At 38.4% G+C, this 21,130-nt stretch overlaps 1 protein-coding gene across 1 annotated transcript; it reads right to left on the reverse strand.

The window, feature by feature from the left end:
• Positions 1-2,613: 2,613 nt before the first annotated feature.
• On the reverse strand, positions 2,614-20,904 carry LOC139953100 (mitochondrial import inner membrane translocase subunit Tim23-like). The gene is made up of 7 exons (XM_071952511.1): positions 20,706-20,904; positions 16,399-16,463; positions 15,363-15,456; positions 14,145-14,226; positions 11,581-11,639; positions 7,831-7,941; positions 2,614-5,944 (listed from the first exon to the last, which is right to left on the reverse strand). Exons 1-7 carry the CDS (start codon positions 20,845-20,847, stop codon positions 5,832-5,834), a joined length of 666 nt encoding a protein of 221 aa, XP_071808612.1. The 5' UTR covers positions 20,848-20,904; the 3' UTR covers positions 2,614-5,831.
• Between the last annotated feature and the right edge of the window lie 226 nt (positions 20,905-21,130).

The raw sequence follows: 21,130 nt of genomic DNA on the forward strand, positions 1-21,130 counted from the left end.
TCCAAACCATCTGCCTCAAGCACAGAAACTACATTGTTTATGATCTCTATCTCTATGAAAAGTTTTACATTTGGTAGCAGGCAGGGACCAAGGAGACTAGGCCCTGTAAAAAAAGACAACTTGTAAAGAATGCTCATGGCACTCTACTTGCAATGGGAATCATACCTGTACAATAGGTAAAGTAGCCAAATCAAGAACTCTCAGTGGCAAAGCATTGGTTATGGTTTGGTTGGATACCATTATGTTTAAATAAAAACTTTGTATTCATTACTCAAAGGGCATGGAAACAGTGCCAGATTTTTAACAAGCATGCATTGTTTTTGGAAAAATTACTATACTTAAGGCATGATCAGTCACAACAAGATACAATAAACACAGAGTTTCTACCCAGAAGACATGAAAATACCAATAACAACCGAAAGGGAACACTTTCAAAAAAAGAGGCGCTATTCACAAAACATTGTTTTATGCAATGTCAAGAAATATGATTGGGGCTGGGCCGGGCAAACTCTCAAATTAAGGTCATCAACAGTTCCTGATCAATGTTGGGTAATCCACTAAGCCTATAGAGTGCTTAGGAAAAGCTGCAAGATTGATATAATTATTATTGTTAGAAATTCAATATGAAGAAAAAACAATTCAAAATGCATTGTTCTGTTTGGGGAAAAAGGTCTATTTTTGAGACAGCACTGTTAACATCAGGATACACTTGCCCAAGTTTTTCTTACCAGAAATAAAAAGACAAATTTTGGCCCTGATCAAACCCGAAAGGAAAATATTCTGAGACCCCTGAAAAAATGAAATTTTGAGGGCAAAAAATATGGTAAAAATGTTGATTTTGCAAGTTCAAAAAAACATATTCCAATGCACGTTCTAAAAATAGCACAAGGGTAAAATTTATAGCAGTATTTTGTTGTCTCAAGTAAAGCCAAGGATGATACTTTGTAGTGATGTAAAAAGTTTTATGAAATATTTTTGTTTTTTGGTGGGGTGGAGTTGTAAATATTAACTAAAAAAAACAGTTTTTCAGACCCCAAAATCGGACTAAAGTGGCCTAAACACAAATGAACTGTTACCATGGCAACGTGTTATATTATGATTTGAAATGTAAATGCTGTTTATTTGGACCCCAAGTCCCTACCACCCACAAAGTATCAGAAAAATATTCCTTTTTTTTTACCATGGACACGTATGTCGATATTATGTGAAAAGACCCTTAAAAAGGCATTTTTCACGTTTTGGGGAAAAAAGTCTAGTTTTGAGGCAGTACTGTCACAACAGGATACAATTGCCCAAGTTTTTGACACCAGATATGGAAAGACCAATGTTGGCCCTAATCACAGCCGAAAGGAAAATTTTCTGAGACCCCTGGCAAGTTGACATTTTGGGGTCCAAAAATAGGGTAAAAATGTCGATTTTGCAAGTTCCAAAAACATACTGTAATGCATGATGCAAAAATAGCACAAGGGTGATATTTAAAGCAATAATTTTTTTTCTCAAGGGAGGCCAAGGATGATACTTTGTAGTGATATAAAAGGTTTTTTGAAATAATTTTGCATTTTGGTGGGGTGGAGTTGTAAATATGAGCTAAAAACCAGTTTTTCAGACCCCAAAATCGGCCTAAAATGGCCAAAAAACAAAATGAGCCGTAACCATGGCAACGGGCTATATATAGAATTGAAAATGCAATTTTGTTTACTTGCACCCCAAGGCCCTTCCACCCACAAAGTATAAAAAAAATCAATTTTTTGACCGTGAGCAACTATGTCAATTATTTACCTGAACTGACTCTTAATACTATTATATTAGTATTTTATTAATGAGCTGACCAGTGTGTTTACGAAAACAGTAGAAACATTCGGATAACAACACTCCATCACAACAGGGGTTTTAATTAAAGAGGTACCAAGTAGAAGAGCTCAAACCGGAAGCCCGGGTTTGAAAGCCCGGAAGGAGAAACTGTGGACGGAATACGTGAAATTTGGCGCCGAAACTCTTCGCCTCGCAAAAATTCATCACAACATTAATAAAACGTTCATCAATCGCAGCGGAAGCGCCTGAAAGCAACTACTGCTCAATTGCTCAATAACCCAAGTTTCTTTATTAGGGTTCAAATCAATGCGAATAAAACATCAAGGAGACATTTCAGATATCTCGAAGTTGCGAGAGAACAATGGACGAAAAAACATCCTTGTGACACAAGTTGTGTGCTTTCAGATGCGTGAGGTTTGGAAATAAATTCAAATATTATTTTAGTGAGAAATTAATTCTTTCTCAAAAGCTACGTTGCTTCAGATGGAGCTGTTTCTCAAGATGTTTTATTGTTACCAACAGCTCCTGATTGCTTGTAAAAAGTAAGTTTTTGTTTTAAGCAATAACCAACAGTGACCAGTGCCTTTAAAGCTACATTTAAGACATTTCAGATCTTCAATGTCTCTAAGAAATCAACCTACATTCAAACCATACAGGTGTAGCTCTTACAGATTCAGGACAAGCCCTCTGCCTTACACGACTATTGCTGACCAACACGTGACTGCTAAGCAGACACCAATCACATGTCTTTATCTGCGCGTAAAGAATTTACAAACGATTCTGAGACCAAACATTTCCAACTCCATGAAATACTAACTTCCGCTTTTTTTATTATATATTTTTTTTTTTTCAAATTTGAGGTAAAATAAAGTACATAATAAAACATTAAATAACATTGTAACAAATGTATGATTAAAACGGTGGACACAGATACACAATCCAGAATTCTTTGGCAAACAAAAATCAGCAAAGCGGCTCAATCAATACGTCTTTCCCGAAAGATATGTTCATAAACATTCACTTTTAAACACTTTTTAGGTGAATGTTAAACACTTTAGGTTGGCAAACGCCATAACGAGCAAGTTCGAGATGTGCACCCATTATTAACTAAATGTTGACTATGAACCGAAGTCTCGAGTCGATTTCACAAAGAGTTACATGTAGGACTATTAATAGGAATTCCTACTTACATATAGGCTAGTACTAAAGTCAGGACGAATAGCCATTCCTAACTCGAGATCGTAACTCTTTGTGAAATACACTCCTGTTCGACCAATGGTTGACTACTGTGTCGACCATTTGGAACAGCCTGTTTATACCATAAAGTCACACGTGTAAATTTGTGAATTTTACACTAGTTGTTGTACCAGTAACCAATACACTACCGCGCCGTCTCGTAAAAAGGCAGAATATTTTGAAGTAAAAAACAATTAATGAAACTGGAGACCGTGGGAATTAGCAAGCCTGGAAGTGTAATCAAAACCATGTCCAGTCTCCTCTGTGGGTTCCAGTCACTTCACGTTTTAAGGAATTCAATACGGGCAATCAGAATGTCTGAAGGGGAAAGCTATGAATACATAATGAACCAAAATGTAATATCATGTGATTCTGTATTCCTATGAATGACCTAACGGTCAGCGACCTCACATACTATTGTTTACTTCAATTATTGATTCAGACAATGTTTACTGCCGTTTTTGCAAATCTGGAAAATGGTGGAACCCGTTTTTACAACTGGTTAGAATTTGCTATTGTTGGGCAAGCCACGAAGGGGAGTCTCTTTCACGGTCAGTGGTGTAAACATATAATTTACTTTATAGTTAAGATTTGAGGTGACACCATGTAATGATGACCTCTTGAGTTGAATCCAATGGTTCTTTTCATAGATTATCACTACATGGTGTTATACCGCAAGCATAACTATCATGTAAAGTTTCCAATCCTAGATATGTTTTTTTTTCCACTTGCTGTATCTCAACATAATATGAATAAAATAACCAACCTGTGAAAATTTGAGCTCAATTGGTCGTCGAAGTTGCGTGATTGGTAATTACTCGAGACAAAAAAAAAAATACTCTTGTGACACGACGTTGTGTGCGTTCAGACGTTTGATTTCGGGACCTCAAGATCTAAATCTGAGGTCTCGAAATCAAAGTCGTGGAAAATAACTTCTTTCTCGAAAACTACTCCACTTCAGAGGGAGCCATTTCTCACAATGTTTTATACTATCAACCTCTCCCCATTACTCGTTACCAAGTAAGGTTTTATGCTAATAAATATTTTGAGTAATTACCAATAGTTTTCCACTGCCTTTAACCTTTAACATGCAATACATGTCAGTCAAAGGTACTTAATTGTCAGTAGAATTTATGGCACATTGATCTTAACCAAAAACATAATCAGTTGTTTATTTCTAATCCTTTAGGAAACAGATGTTTTATTGTTCTGAGATCAAACATTGAGTGCCCAGGGGTGGATTTCACAAAGGTAGTCCTAACTTAGGACTAGTCCTAGGCAATGCTAAGGAATAGGACCAGTCCTAAGTTAGGATCAGTTAATAGGACTGGTCCTATCTCTTAGCATTGCCTAGGACTAGTCCTAAGTTAGGACTACCTTTGTGAAATCCACCCCTGGCCTAGATCTGGGCCCAATTTCATAAAGCCTGGCCGCACAACAAATCATGCTCAGCAGAAAACAGGTTACCAGCCAACATTCCAGTAAGTTTATTTATTGGTGCCACTGGTGCAGCACTAATTTGTTTGCTTAGCAAAAAGCAGCATTTTCTGCTGAGCAGCATTATGAAATTGGAAATGAAATTGGTCAGTTAGTGTACCACACACACATACTTTGATAAACGCCAAAGTAATTTTACCAAAAATCAACCGTTTCAAATGCCAAATCCTTTGTTTTGGTCTTTTTCTGGCATAAATCACCCAAAGAAAAATAACAATCCTTTTGTAATAATCAGTGGAGCCAGTTATTGTGAACAGGGTGTGGCTTATATAGTGTCACATGAACAGGATTGACCAATAGGCAATTAGATAACAGGTTTTCACACTAATTACAAAATCGAATCATGCAATTTACTTACTTACATTAAAGACACTGGACACTTTTGGTAATTATCAAAGACCAGTCTTCTCACCTGGTGTACATGTACATGTATCTCAAAATATGCATAAAATAACAAACCTGGGAAAATTTGAGCTCAATCGGTCGTTGAAGTTGCGAGATAATAAAGAAAGAAAAAACACCCTTGTCACACAAAGTTGTGTGGGTTCAGATGCTTGATTTCGAGACCTCAACTAAGTTCTAAATCTGTGGTCTTGAAATCAAAATCGTGGAAAATTACTTCTTTCTCAAAATCTTCTCCACTTTAATAGAGGGAGTCGTTTCTCACAATGTTTTATACTACATCTCCCCATTACTCGTTACCAAGTAAGGTTTTATGCCAATAAATATTTTGAGTAATTACCAAAAGTGTCCACTGCATTTAAGAATAAAACTTACAGTACAATATACAGTATGGGGAAAGTACATGTAGAGTGAAATTTCAAACCAGGTGTCCCAAAGACGTCTTGACATCATAGATGTCTTGACATCTCGATCGTCTTCCCCTTGTCAGATTAAGGTTATTTCCTGACATCGTTTCCCTTTTTAAGTTCCACCACTTTAAATACCTACTCAGTTTAGAGGACAACAATAAAGGTTTCACACTCGTCAAAATCAATGAGTCCCTTTCTGGACAATTCAAACATTTACAGAGATTCTTAATACTGACGCCATTGATCCGCGTCCCTTTCATCATCGCCAGGTGATACAGACTTGAGGGTGAAGTGACTCCGTTGACAGAACTAGATTCAACCAATAACTCTTCTCATTCTTCTGAGAAATAGATTGCAATCCCTTCAAGATGGCGAGGACTCCTTAATTCTGCTGAGAGTCTACCTCCTTTCATTAACTGTTTTGATAAAAAGAACACCTGTATCCAGTGTTCATCCGATAACAATGAATTGTCTTTATAAGCTTTGAACATTCCAAGATTTCAGTCTGTCTTTATTCTGCCACAAACACCAAATCGTTGCTATCCCTAGACCAGCTGCTCCTCCCTTGGCCATCGTCTTCAACCCGGCTGCAAATAACACAAGTTAAACTAGTTATTGGCAGCAGAACAAGACAGCAAAAAACACTGGCCTAATATGGCTGCAAAATGCACAAGCTCAAACTAGTTTGGCCTGACAAGTTTAACTAATTTGGAATAATAAACTAATTCCCACTAGTTATTGGTTCAACAAGTTCAAACAGTACGACCAGCTCCCTTGACCATTATCTTCATCCTGGCCGCAAATTACACAAGTTTAACTTGTTATTGACCTAAAAAGGAGCAAGCTTTAACAAGGGAGACTGTTGTCGACCATTGAGTGATTTTGCCTGGTACCCCGGATGAATTGCATGCTGCTCGAACTTGGCCAAGGCTGCGATAACACAAGTCAAACTGTAGCTATTGGCCTAAACATTGCTGAAAAATACGCAAGTTAAACTATTTTATTTAATAGACCTAACAAGGCTGAAAATGCAAAAAATAAAAATACATGTACATTAGGGACATCTGATTATTTGCCATCCAAGGCTGCAAAATACACAAGTTAAACTAGTCTAAAGTGCCCTTGAAATGCTACAGTAGAAGTTTACACATTGGGTGGGTTCCCTTTACTAACAAGAAAATGCCTCGGTGTCTTTGCCCTTCAAAAACACAAGGCATACAGGATTGAACCCTACATGTACTGCAGGATTATCTTAGCAATACTACTCATAACAATCCAAATAATACATCCATCCTCGAGCTAGCCCTATATCAGGTAGATGTATATAGGACTCTTTCTCTGTACACAGGAAAATTGTCCGCCCCAGAAATGTACCCTGATGTCCAGGACGTCACTGTTGTACAAATCGAAAGTGTAAGAGCACCAGGGCTATCCTCCAGCATGCAATTAAATTATGCAATTATTTGATCAATCATTCTGGAAAAAAGATACCTTTATTGGCATATGAAGTTTTCAGAGGCTAGATGCAAAGATGAGTTCGAGAATGAATCAACCGCAAGGAAGAGTTTCAAAGAGAGAGGATTTTGTTAACGTGTTTTAATCCGCCCTGCAATTTTCTTAAAGAAACACCTTGCTTTGGATCGGTCGAGTTGGTCATTGAAAAGCGTTTGAAACCCTTTGTTATGAAATGTATATGGCTAGAAACAAATTTCAAAAGTAGAATATAATCATCCACACAAACATGCCTCTGCATTGCAGTTTTCCTTCAATGTCGCGAAGTAAAACGGTCGACCATTTTATGGCAGAGTCAATGTTTTTTTACTACTTCCATACGATACGTACATGTATTGCCATTTATTTAATGTAAATCACATCCAATTTGGCCCGTGTGCCTGTTTATTTATTGCATTCTTCCTCCAGTCCTGTATATGTGTGTTTTTTAATAAAGTGTCTTAATCCTACTTGCAATTTTCTTAATGTCTTTTAAATATTGTAAATCACGTCCAATTTGGCCTGTGGGCCACAAAATGTGATATTAATAAAATGCAACAAAATCATGACTGTAATTATGCAGCCCTGATACTTGACGGTCGATTGCCTACGTGCCCCCTGGTCATCGCCTTGGTGCCCTTGAAATGCTCCAGTAGAAATTTTCAATTTCCTCATAGGGTGCCCTTTACCAAGAAGAAAATGCATTGATGCTGTTCCACACAGGCATAATGAATGAGTGGATGATAAAGCTTTGAGGTTCAAATCCTTTCTGACTTCAACTCTACTCTTTAGAATTAAAAAACTTCTCCATTTTCTTACAATCTCATTAGTCACTCTAAACAATATAAATTGAAAACACTAACAGCCATTAGCCTTCTTTAAAACACTTTCCATTGTTACTTCTTACTAAACGAAGAAATGTGTGTTTAGCCATAACTAATTGAGTCTTCAGAACTTCAACAGGTAAAAAAAACCATCTCACCTGACGACTTGTAAAGAAGTCCCGTTGCCGTGGCAGCTCCGAGGGTATTCAACTCATCTTCAGTTCCGCGACCCCACGATAACCCCAGACCAAGAATACTGTACATAAGCGCTGCGGAACACAAAGAATGAAAACAGTCAGCGGACAGGCCCTCGCACATCGATTTAAAGACTACAGGGGCATGGTTGGCATAAACAAAAATGATAATAATATTTTTTTCCATCTATTGGATCATTTAATTATGGTACCAGCTGCCTTTACCGTTAACCGCTGGGCTGGCTCAGTGGTCTAGTGGTAAGGCGTTGCTCTAAGAAAAGGTTGTGGGTTTGAATTCCCCCAAGTGATTTGCCCGTTGATTTTTTTTTTCACAGACAGACAGAACTCAGAAAAGCAATGCGTTTTGAGTTTACAATGCTTAAACACCTACCTGAGCAGTAGTGGTATTTTAACTTGTTGATAATGCACTTGTTCACCATTTTAATGTGATTTTGAATTTTTCGTAATTATCGATTAAAAAATCAGGCCCCAACCCAAAGGATTTGAAAAACGAAAAACACTTCTGCCATTGAGTGCACGTCAAAGGACAATGCCGCTGACGTCATACATGTCATATGTGCACACGTCATTTACGATCTCAAATACAAAGATATTAGAGTTTTCTAACAGCTGGAGTCCATAGGAAACATAAAATAAAACATAACGAGTCTCTTACTTCATGTTAAAACATGGTAAAAATATTTTTTCTACAGAACGCTCCTAACAAAATTTCTGAAAAACGAGGGGTCAAACAAACCTGCGCGACAAAGGAATCGAGACGTCAGTGGCGGCTATTTAGTATGGAAAATAGCACCCTCAGTTTGCCAAAGCTGGAGAACTGTGTTCAAACTCATTTAGGGGAATATCCTCACTGGCTTCAAGAGGTAATTTTTGACTCCAATTACTAACATGACTAATTGCAAATTTTGAGAGTAAAATGGTTATTAACCAGTATCTACGATGTATATTTGACATAAAAAGTAATAGTTGAAACCAAAATTCTGCCAACCCATTTGATTCAACAATCAATCAATCAATGACAGGACAGACCTAGAGCTGCCAGCATTTGCATCTTGCAATCAGTGGAAATTTTGTACAACCAGGGAGATGTGTTAATTCAATATGGCACAGGTGCAACTTGCCATTTGCCCCCCATGCCAAAAAGAGGAAATGGCCGATCACACTTTATTTTGTACATCTTTTTTTTCTTTCAGTTTCTAAGGCACTGCTTTGAAAAGAAAAAGAGGAAATCAGCTGATTGGCTGCAAAAGTTGCATGCCTGATGATGGGCATCAGGAAAAAAATTCCATTATAAAAGAGAGATTTTTCAAATGATTGGTTTTTTTTCAGGGAACTTTACGCGTATCAAGGAGTTGGTACAGATCTGTAGATCTACCCAAAGCCATCCTTTCTTTTTTCTTTTTTTTCACAACAACAGGGTTTCCGATTAATTCAATGTACTTTTCCCTTGTGGTTTAATGTTTCATTTAGACGCTAGAGCCAGTCATCTTGCTACCAGCAAGCCATGGTATCATTATTTAAACCTTCATTACATTGATAGAAATCCAAAACTCCGCCACAACCCTTCCTTTACATTTCCCCCCTCATGCCTCCCCCTCCCCCAGCACCAAAAACACATTTCTCCAGACGGGAAGTTATCTGTAATCTTCCTAACCGACACCCACACTTGGTGAAAACAATCTCACTTCCCATGACTTACATGTACATTGTATGTGAGTATCAATAATGTATCACCCCCATCAAGACTCAAGGGCAGGTCTTAATCTGTTCTCCTCTAAATTGGCACAGACGGTAAATTTGTGTCTTGTGGGGGTTAAATAAAATGCCAAACTCTTGCTCTAACTTTATGAGGAAAATCTCAGCAAATCGTGTTTAAGGGACAGTGACTTTGCCTTGGATCGGTCGAGTTGGTCAGTAAAAAGCATTTAAAACCGTTTGTTATGAAACGCATAATGGTTAGAAAGATGTTTTAAAAGTAGAATATAAAGATCCACACAAACATGCCTCGAGATTGCGTGGTGTTCCTTTAACTAAGCCAACTAACATTTAATCAGCCTTTTTAGGAGTCAAACACTTCCTTGACTTCGCAAAATGGCGCGCCGTGTTAGTTCCTGATGTATATTAAGGAAAACCATGCATTTTCGAGGCATGTTTATGTGGATCATTATACACCATATGGATTTTATTACAAACGATTTCAAATGCTTTTCAAAGGCCAACTCGCTCCATCCAAGGCAAAGTGTCCCTTTAAGTGCAAGGTGTGTACTTCTAGAATGATTGCCAAGATTGCCGTAGGATGATTTGAAGATTAAGCCCTCAATACAACAGGTGAATCTTATAATCTGAGTTTCAAACAAACACCGCCTTGTTGCAGAGGTAGTTCAATATCCGGTAGAGAAAGACAAGAAAACTAACACGGAGGTTTGACCCTCATTTTTTTATAAACCAATCATGGTTTGGCTGTGTTTTTCTCTGGTCACAAAGGGAGTTTAGGTTTACCCGATTAATCCATATTCCTGGAAGTGTGAAATGTACTACATGTATAATGTGAAGGGAAAACGAGTAAACTACGAGGTTTTACTCTCATTTTTTAAACCAATCATGGTTTCGCTGTGGGTTTTTTTGGTCAGAAAGAGTTTTATGGGGTGTCGGTGGTGGCAGATTTACCCTATAAATCAATATTCTTGGAAGTGTATGATGGACTACAATGTGAAGGGGAAACTAGCGAACTAGGAGTTTTTACTCTCATTTTTTTAAAAACCAATAATGGTTTTGCTGTGTTTGTTTTTGGTCAGAACGAGTTTTTTGTGGACTGTACATGTCGCTGGTGGCAGACTTACCCAATAAATCCATATTCTTAGAAGTGTATAATGGACTACAACGTGAAGGGAAAAATAGTGAACTACACACACGAACATGTAGGAGGTTTTACTCTCATTTTTTAAACCAATCATGGTTTTGCTGTGTCTCTCTTTGGTCAGAAAGAGATTTTTGGGTACATGTCGCTGGCAGCAGATTAACCAACTTTTTGTAAATTATCAATTTTTTGTCAACTGCATGTATACAATTTGGTCTTGTTGACAGAAAACTTTAATAGACCCATTGCACGTGACGTCACACTCTCAAAAAGGAGGCAAATACTGTTCTCTATGCCTAAACGTGTGCGTGTGAATTCAGTCTACCTGCAGCGTTTCGCGTTATGCAAGGTGGAGCTATCGATTTCCTACACAATACAGAACGCGCCTTACAAACAATACCTGTAACTTGTGAGTACGCTACGCGTATTGCAAGGTATCTATAGGTTTAAAGGACTGACCAACATGTTTAATGTACAAAGTACATACAAGTCTTGTTCAGGATTTTGAAGGTCTGCCCTTTCTGTTCAGGCTAATTTACTTTAAGGTGCTAAATAATTGGGTCTCAAAACTCATCACTGCAATTACCTTTCTTTCTGAAAGTTTGTAATACATGTATGTACTTAGCGCCCGATCCATACTTCCTGGGAATGTGAATGCGATGCGAATGCGATACGAATTTTGACGTTCACAAAATCCTAACAAATAATTTGCAACCAAACATTTGTTGCTGTGAAAACAGCCATATGGCAGAAAAAAGCGCTTTGCATAACTTTGCACTCGCAGGAAGTATGAACCAGGCTTCAGAAAACAATTGGTATCCTTAAAATCAGCTTACCGATCACGCCTACAACGTTAGCAGAAGAGGCCCCTTGCTTAGTTACTAAGTTCAGCATCCTGAAATGATGAGAGCACAATTCAATATGAGCCAAAAAAGAAACAGGCAAAGCTTAATGAATGTGTAAATTTGCATCGACAATCATAAAGAACATTACTTGGTTTTACCCATACTTCAAGGTACATGTGTCTAGCACTGAATACACTCACAGTACTTGCACATTGAAAAAGATGTTAAAAGATAAGTAGGATTTGAAACTTTGCATGGTGGAAATACGATATATGGAAAGGTTTGCGGTAACACCATTTAATGACTATCTCTAACGAGTTGGGGTGGTTCTGAAAATAACTGTTGGTTTCAACTCGACGTTTCGATCAGTATGCTCTGATCGTCTTCTGGAGAAAGAAGTTGTCATTTTTATGAACGCTTTTCAGATTGTTTACTAAGCTTGGGCGATATCGATTTATTTTATTCACGATATATCGCCGACAATATATCGCGATTAATTAAATTTGACATCATCAGTATTCAAACATCAAGTAAAAGTTGTAGAAGAGACAGTCATATCATAGAAGAGCTGTTCTAATGACCTATTCTTCTGGTTTTACTCCAAACCCATGGGGTGCAATATGTCTAAGCTTGCAAATACATCGCGATATTTAATCAATATAGCGATAATCGCGATATATCGCGATATATCGATATTTCGATTAAAACCAAATCCATCCGATATCGAAATCGTTTCCAAATTAATATCGCGATATTCGATAATATCGTGATATCGCCCAAGCCTATATTGTTTGTCTCCTTTTTTGCTTTTAAATCAGTCCAATTTTAAAAGACATCAACAATCAGAAAGCAGCCTCAGACGACAAATAAGAGGGGTTTTGATCGTACATTAAACTGGGATACATTAAAGGCAGTGGACACTATTGGTAATTACTCCAAACAATTATAGCATAAAACCTTATTTGGTAAAGAGTAATGGGGAGAGGTTGATGGTACAAAACACTGTGAGAAATGGCTCCCTCTAAAGAGACGTAGTTTTCGAGAAAGAAGTAATTTTCCACGAATTTGATTTCGATACCTCAGTTTTAGAATTTGAGGTCTTGAAATCAAGCATCTGAAAGCACACAACGTCGTGTGACAATGGTGTTTTTTCTTTCATTCGTATCTCGAGGACCAATTGAGCTCAAATTTTCACAGGTTTGTTATTTTATGCATACATTGTAGATACAGCAAGTGAGAAGACTGATCTCTGACAATGACCAATAGTGTCCCCAGAGTCTTTAAACTAGAACTACATGTAGTATGCAAGAAAATTGGTAATAAATCTTAACAAGACCAATTATGGAGACCATCTCTGGAGATTTAGAATGACTAATCTTTCAAATTGAAGTAATCTAAGATATTAAGTGTAGGCGTAAAGAGCGGATTAAAGAAATGGCCACTCAAGTCTGTCCAGGAAAACAAAACAACCCGCAAAAAGACGATCACAAAATTCTAGGAATATTTGAAGAATCTACTGAATGCATTTTGAAAAACATCAAGTTAAAAAAAAAAAAAATCAACTCAACAGGGTTATAAATATATCTGTTCATTAAATAAAAAATCTGTAAAACATAACATCTGAATAAACTCAGCCCTGTGTAATCCGCTGTAAATCAAACTCAGTAGGCCTAAGCCTAAATTTCCGGTGTAGATGTAAATGCCACCAATCAATTTAAATGATAATTTAGCCAGGCATAGAATAATCCTTCCATAAAGTCATCCAAGTTATCGTTTGTATTAATACATTCATGGGTCGATATCCGGCTTGGCTTAGCTTTATAACTTCATCAATTGAGATTGTGGATTACCCTAACAATGTACAATGCATAATGGCTCAAATCAAGAGGGCACACTTCCTTTAAAGGCACTGGACACCTTTGGTAATTGCCAAAGACCAGTCTTCACACTTGGTATATAGATGTACATGTGTTATGCAATATCCAGGCCTGATACTTCGAGGAGGAAACAAAGGCGATTGCCTCCGTGTCCCCTGGTCATTGCCTTGGTGCCCTTGAAATGCTCCAGTACAAGTTTGCAATTTCATCATAGGGTGCCCTTTTTACCAAGAAGAAAATGCCTTGAGGCCCTTGCCCTTTCAAAAACGTAGCATACAGCCCTGATTATCCATGGACGTTTGAGCTCAATGGTCGTCGAAATTGCGAAAAACTAATGGAAGGGAAAAAAACACCCTTGTCACACAAGTTGTGTGCTTTCAGATGCCTGAATTCAAGACCTCGGCTGATGTTGATCTACATTATAGACGATGTGACCTATGTTTACATTCAAACCGCCCTCTGTTGAAAAAACAATACGTCATGTTTCGCCGAGCAAAAAGACGCGTAGTCATGGTAAGATTGCATACACCTTCTAGCTGGCTGCCAAAAGACAAAGGTTTTGCCCGGCAGTATGCGCGCGAATCATGTTTAGTTTTCGAGTGACGTCAGAGGTCACATCGTCTATACCGGTAATGTCATGAATGTACGTGTACTGTACATGTATGTTGTAACACTTACTGTGAGACTCTGACTTTACCGCTCAACTCCCGCGTTTCTTTGGTCGATATCCTAACACCGTTTAGCGCACCATACACAGCACCTGTGAAGTCATAAATCACCATAAAATAATTGTCGTAATCAATCATAGAAATTGGAGAAACATTTTGCCTTGCAAAAAAAAGCAAAATCTCCTTCTGAGGAACATTGCATTTCCTTGTGGGGAATAAAAAATAGAACTCCCCGCAGACCCATCTGGAATCTGATCACAATTCTACTAAAATAAATCACTAAAATAAACCGAATTTAAAACTGAAACTCATTTCCTAAGTCCAGATCAATTTAAAGCATCCATCTCTTTTGATAGGGACGATAAGAGTTACTGAATCACACCTGTTTTGTTCTGGAACTCACATTTTGTAAAAAGGGAAATTTTAGGGAAGATTTGCCGGCAACAAAGATGACAGGTTTTTCAAATGTTCATTTCCTACATTTATTCCCTTCATATTCAATAAGATCATCTTTTGGTGCCCAACTCAAAGGCTAATTGTTCTCTGACTTTCAATCTTTGAAAGTTAATTTCCTTTATAGGGACCCAAGACTTCCTGAAAGTTCCTAGATAATTTCTGCCTTCATTTGATTAAAGTACAAACCAATCTATCTTAAAGCCATTATACAAAAACAAAAATAAAAGTTCACAGTGGATTTTAGTTCAAGATTTTAGTTCAAGATCAGTGGTTGTGTTGTTCATGCTGAAATGACTTGCACAAAAATGTTTGCACAATCAGTCGATCTTGCAGGAATAGTTTGTGCAAATTTGCCGATCATGCAGGAATGGTTTGTGGTTTGTGCAATCGACTTATCTATTGAGCATGAATAGTTTGCGCAATTTGGCGATAGTGCAGGTATAATTTGCGCAATATGCCGATAGTACAGGAACAATTTGCGGTGTTTGGAGATCGTGCATGAATTATTTGCGAAATTTGACAACAGTGCAGGAATGATTTGCGCAATTTGACAATAGTACAGGACTGGTTTAGCGCCCAGACAAAATTTAACCCTGTCATGCCTGTGGAGAACCCTGCTAGTGAGAAGACTGGTCTTTGACAATTACCAAAGGTGTGTCCAGTCACTTTAAGCATGTCAAGAGGGGAAAAAATAGTAATAATCTACAAAAAAATAATAAGTTATCAGAAAACAAACTGTTTTTCCAGGATCAGTTGAAATGTTTGCTCATACCTGCCATAACTGAACTTCCAATTTGCGAAAACGCCAATTCAAATCTTCCTCTAGCACGGGCCTGACCCGTGGGAACGATGAACTGAGGCCCACCCTGTCAAGAAAAAAAAAGAAAAAAAATTAAACAAAATCAGAAATGATCTGTTAATTAAAAGCCTGAGGCAATTGATGCAATCAGCTTATGTAATCGGATCTTCTGATCTCACTTGAACCTTTCATCATCTTCCCCTCGATATTCTGAAAGCTCTTCTACATGTATCTGTCTATTTGATATGAATGCAGCAAAATAATCTACCACATGGTTGAACTTAAGCAAAAAATCTTAACAGGCTAGGGCCTACAGAAAGGCTGGGGCCCAGGGGCATCACGTCACTTAAAGGCAGTGGACACTATACATGTAGGTAATTACTCAACAAAATTTTTAGTATAACAAAATTACTTGGTAACAAGCAATGGAAAGCTGTTGATAGTAAAAAACAGTGTGAGAAACGGCTCCCTCTGAGGTAATTGTACCTTGAAAAAGACATGAAAGAGGTAATTTATCACTCACACAAGACTTCCGGAATGAAGCCTTTTATTAGGCATCTGAATTATGGGTCTTTTTTTTTTCTCTCATCATAATCTCACAACTCCACTGACCAATTTCCACTGACCAATCGTGCATACTGGGATACACCAAATGAGAATACTGGGCCCAATTTTATGCCTCTGCTAACCGTAAGCACAGGCGCAGGGAATTCTGCGCCTACGGCAAGGGCATTTCACGGGTTAGCGGCGAATTTTAGCTTCTGCGCGTGCTACTCCGCAATACTACATGTACATGTAGGAATTCTACGCTTACAAGGCTAGCACGGAAATTCGGCGCTTGCTTGTAAGCGGGGAATCATGATCGTAAGCGCAGAATTCGGCGGTAAGCAGAGCCATGAAACTGGGCCCTGGTCTTTGACAGTTATAACAAACACACTTTTCATGAACCAACTCGCCCGATCCAAGGCAACGTGTCCCTTTAAAAAAATACAAACAAACTCGGTCTCACCTGGTTCAAGTAGTAGGGGTCAACATTTAGATAGGGAGATATGGATGCACCAGCTCCTGACGGTACTGCATGGGAAGGAACAAACAAAAACAAAAACATTAGATGAATTTCTTCAGAACTACTCAGACAGTAAAATTATTGAGGTACATTTGTAATATGAGGTTAGGGGAAGTGGCAGGACTAATACAATAAGTCACGGAGGCATGGAGGCGATTGCATCCATGCCCCCTTTTGTTATCAATGCCTACATGTAGGTGCCCATGAAATGCTACAGTAAAATTGTACAATTTCTTTCAGGCTTGTATGCTTTGTTTTTGAAAGGGAAAGGGCACCAAGGCATTTTCTCCTCGGTAATGGGCACCCTATGTATGCCCCCCCCCCCATGAGGATATTGCTAATTTCTAGTAGCATTTCAAGGGCACCACAGCAATGACCAGGGGCATGAAAGCAATCGCCTTTGTTGCCTCCCATGAAGTGAAGTATCAGGCTGTCCACAGGTGCCCTTTACTAACTGACCTACATGTAGGAAACGATGCCTTGGTGCCCTCGTTACACAGGCCTGAATTGGTCCAATGCACATACCTGTACTGCCAAAAATGATGCCGAAGGTCTTCAGAATGTTTTCTACATGTTTTTCTTTATTTTAAGAAGCATTATAAAATATAAATATTTTTGAAATTAATAATTTTTGAAATTAGTAAATATTTTGCTTTATAATTTTTTTTGCCTATAGGGTGGATTGGCGCATTGGCACACAATTTGTATATGTGTCGGCTCAATCTGCAGCAGCAGGGAGAACCCTGGCACAGCAGCCCATGCGCTCACCTTCAAGGATTTGGGTACTTTTTCAAAATGTCCACAGATTTACATTTTAAAACTTACAGGGTTTGAAGATAATGATAGTGGAAAGCTTCCCTTCAAATTATTGCTAACTGAGGTTCTGTAGTTTTTGAGAAATGAGTAAAACGAATCACAAAATAATTTTCGTCTAAAAGTGAGACGAAAATTATTTTAGCATGTAAACATGGTAAAATCCAACTAACCAGTTATGATATTATACCATAGCATAATTGGTTAATACGTTTTTCATGCTAAAACTGAGATGAAATTTACTTGCTTTACTCATTTCTCAAAAACTACTTGTAACTCAGTCAGTAAAATTTCAAGGGAAGCTTTCTACTATCATTGTCTTTAAACTGTGTAAGTTAAAGCCAGCGGACACTATCGGTAAGTGTCAAAGACCAGTCTTCTTACTTGCTGTATCTCAACATAAAATGCATAAAATAACAAAACTGTGACAATCTGAGTATGGTTGGTTGTCGGAGTTGCGAGATAACTATGAAAAGAAAAAAACACCCTTGTCACACGAAGTTGTGTGCTTTCAGATGCTTGATTTCGAGACCTCAAATTCTAAACTTGAGGTCTCGAAATCAAATTCGTGGAAAATTACTTCTTTCTCGAAAAATACTCCATTTCAGAGGGAGCCGTTTCTCACAATGTTTTATTCTACACCAACCTCTATCCCTTTACTCGTTACCAAGGTTTTATGCTAATAATTATTTGCTAATAAAAAAATATTTGCTAATAAAAAAACCATTCTGTAAAAGGGGTGTTACAATGTTGCAGTGCGTGTTCACTCATAATGGTGCGCACGCAGTGCAGCACTGCAACTTTGTAACACCCCTTTTACAGAATGGTTTAGCCCAACAACAAAATATTGCGTTTGCAAAGCGATGAAACAGGTTCAAAATATAAACCTGGGAATTCGCTCCAGGATCTGGTAAGTTTTTGTCCTTTTTCTTCAAAAATATTTTCTCAGTGGTGTTGAGTGTTCATTAGACATTGAGAATTAACTTCGTGCCCTTAGAATTTGTGTCATGATTTTTGAAAGTGGTAAAAATGTGGCAAGTCTGGTGACTAGCTGTCAAAATTGTACGTGTTGGACCAGATTAACCGTTGTCGCTCGAACCGGTCTCGTAGCCCTCCAGCCTGGCGGCCGTCGGGAGGAGGGTTACGTTATCGCAACTAGTGCAGACACAGTTTCACTGAAGATGACCCCCGACCCAGACAAGTTGCGCCATGCGCTATTTTTAACCGTGGGTGATACCTGACCTAAGACTATGGCTTTATCCGCAAGTAGGTCACTTTTGGAGGGCTGGCCCCAGAGGTGCATGACGTGACTACGAGAGCGGTGAGTGTGATCGTTCGATTAGCTCTTGTCAGGAGCTCACCCGAACTAGGCAAACGTGTGCAGAACTGTTGGCAACGTATGCGCAAGTGGAACGCACCCCAGGACTCCCCAGCCCAGGACAGGAGTAGCCCAGAAAAACCCGCCCATCCAAAAACAGTGGGGGGATGCATGCTTCTTTAAGTTTAAGTAGGCTTTTTCAGTGAAATTTAATGCAGGTGATTTTTTCTCTGAAAAGATGTGGTCTGTTAAGGTGTATTCTTAGGAGTAAAAATCAATTTAAAATTTTGAAATCGGATGTTTGGTTGCAGAGATATACCGTTTTTAATAAGCGTGGATCGTGAAAAAAACGTACCCGTGTTCAAGTTCAATTGTTATGTTTTTCTTCATATCGGCCACGGCCAAGTTTAATGCACAGCCTATGGCAATAGAGGGCGCACACTAGGCGAGCGCCCTCTATCAATGGGGAGGTTTACAAACTGTGCTTTAAGGCGCTAGTATGATTTTTTATAAACGGCAAAAAGTGATATTTTGTGAATCAAACTGAGGAGCGGCATCGTGGGGGAAATTGTTAACTATAAAAATTAAATATGTGTTAAGTTTTGCAGGTGTTTGTGTGAATATTCTTTATTAATTATGTCAACAAATAACATTATTAAATTAACCAGAATGGAATAAAATTAAAGAGTTTATGACTGGTGTTTTCTTTAATTTAAGATCAGTTGATCCTTTGATTTAAAATTGTAGCATTAACACAGTAAAAATTTAGAACAATCTTTAAAAAACTTGAGGATGAAGGCATTGGTATACATGGATTATTTTTGTTATACTTACAAAGACAATTTCTAAAAACTAGTGGCTATACTATCAACTTTTTTGCTCTACTTTCGTTTCAATTAGTATAGGCCTTTAAAAATATATAATAATACTAGTTTCTTTTGTCTCAAGATGAGCAGTCTGTTATTATCAATTCAGAACGTAGAAATTATCAAAAAGAAGATCGGGCAGCTTTCCCCCAGCCAAGACGAAACATTATTAGAGCCCCGGCCTATCAAACTTATTGTAACACACGCCCTCTTGTGGTGGCACATCACGGAAACACGAAGATGTACGACGTACATGTACAATCAGGCGTATTTAGGACAACTTTGCAAGAAATGGTCGAACAAAACCTTTCGGAGGGAGAAGAAAACATAATCAAATTACACCAAATTTTCACAAGTTAAACTTAAAAGTATGGGAATTAGCACTGACAAAGTCGCATTCAATTTTGATGATTGTCTCTGGAAGAAATCTTGATTCAAAAAATGGAAAACGCCGACAAAAATAGGTTTTTATGGTAAAAGCTATGCGGCTAGCTGTACGATGTGCGGAATTTTATCGGCTACACGATGATGTAATCATTATCTCATTTAGTGTAAACATGTGCTCCCGCATCGCAAAAAACCGTCTTCGGGCTTCTTCGGCGCTTTCCAAAGATTTCCGAAATCCGTTGTCCACGGGGTTCATAGGTGACGTCATGCACAAACGAATGGGCGCTGCACGCGAGGCCAAGCCTCTGTTTTTTGTCGTTGCTCTCTATTTTTTACAATATCTCCGAAAGTATTCATCCGATTTCGAATATTTTTGAAATGTAAGCACGGAGAGAGAATGCTCCTGCCTGCTGTCAAGTCTCATAGTTGTGAGTTGTACAAAATGTGAGTTATGATTTAATATATTTCGTTCTTTTTTTTCGGGGCTGTGTGTGTGTGCGTTTTGGTACACGTGAAATCAACTTGATGAAACTGCCTAGTTTAAGTCAGTTCCGACCACCCCTCCCATACCCATGTCCCCTACTCTGTAGGAAGCGACGTTGTGAGGGGGCGAGTTTGTACGCGGAGGGGGCGAGCTTGCTGGGGGCGACTTTGTAGGGGGCGACTTTGCCAGGGGGTGAGATGACTAGCAATCCTTTTTCGACACCTACCAAGAACCATGGAGGTAGAATTAGAATTAGATTAATTCTACCATGCAAGAACCAACGCAACGGAAACGGCTTGCCTCTTGTTGGTCTCAAAATAACATAACAACTATCTAGGCCCTACAATGATAAATCAAATGTAATAGGAAATAATATACCAACCTGAAACATTTAACCTCGGATCCACTGTGCCAAATGAACCAAATATTCCTGAATTTTGTTGATCCATCATTTCATATAAAATTTTCTCACGTACGGAGTTCAATTTCAAGCACACAGAGCTAGCATGTGTTGTATTTAGCATGCATGCAACGCAAAAATAATTATTGCATGTATGCTATCAGACTCGTGTCCAAAGTATCACAGTTGTTGTTGTGCTGCTACGTGGTGGGCTCGAAGAAAAAAACAGCTTGAGGACGAAGTGGCAATAACCTTTCGGTAAATGACGTAATGACTACAGTGAGAGAATCTATTCAACAGAGGGCGCCATCTCTATTATACGGCGACTAATCCACTCTCTGACGGGACGGGTTCTATGACGGGTGCAATATCTAGCAACCCATGCCTACTTGGCTAAACAAAAATAA

The sequence above is a fragment of the Asterias amurensis genome, chromosome 21 (assembly GCF_032118995.1).
Source record: "Asterias amurensis chromosome 21, ASM3211899v1".
In the NCBI taxonomy this organism is placed as follows: Eukaryota; Metazoa; Echinodermata; class Asteroidea; order Forcipulatida; family Asteriidae; genus Asterias; species Asterias amurensis.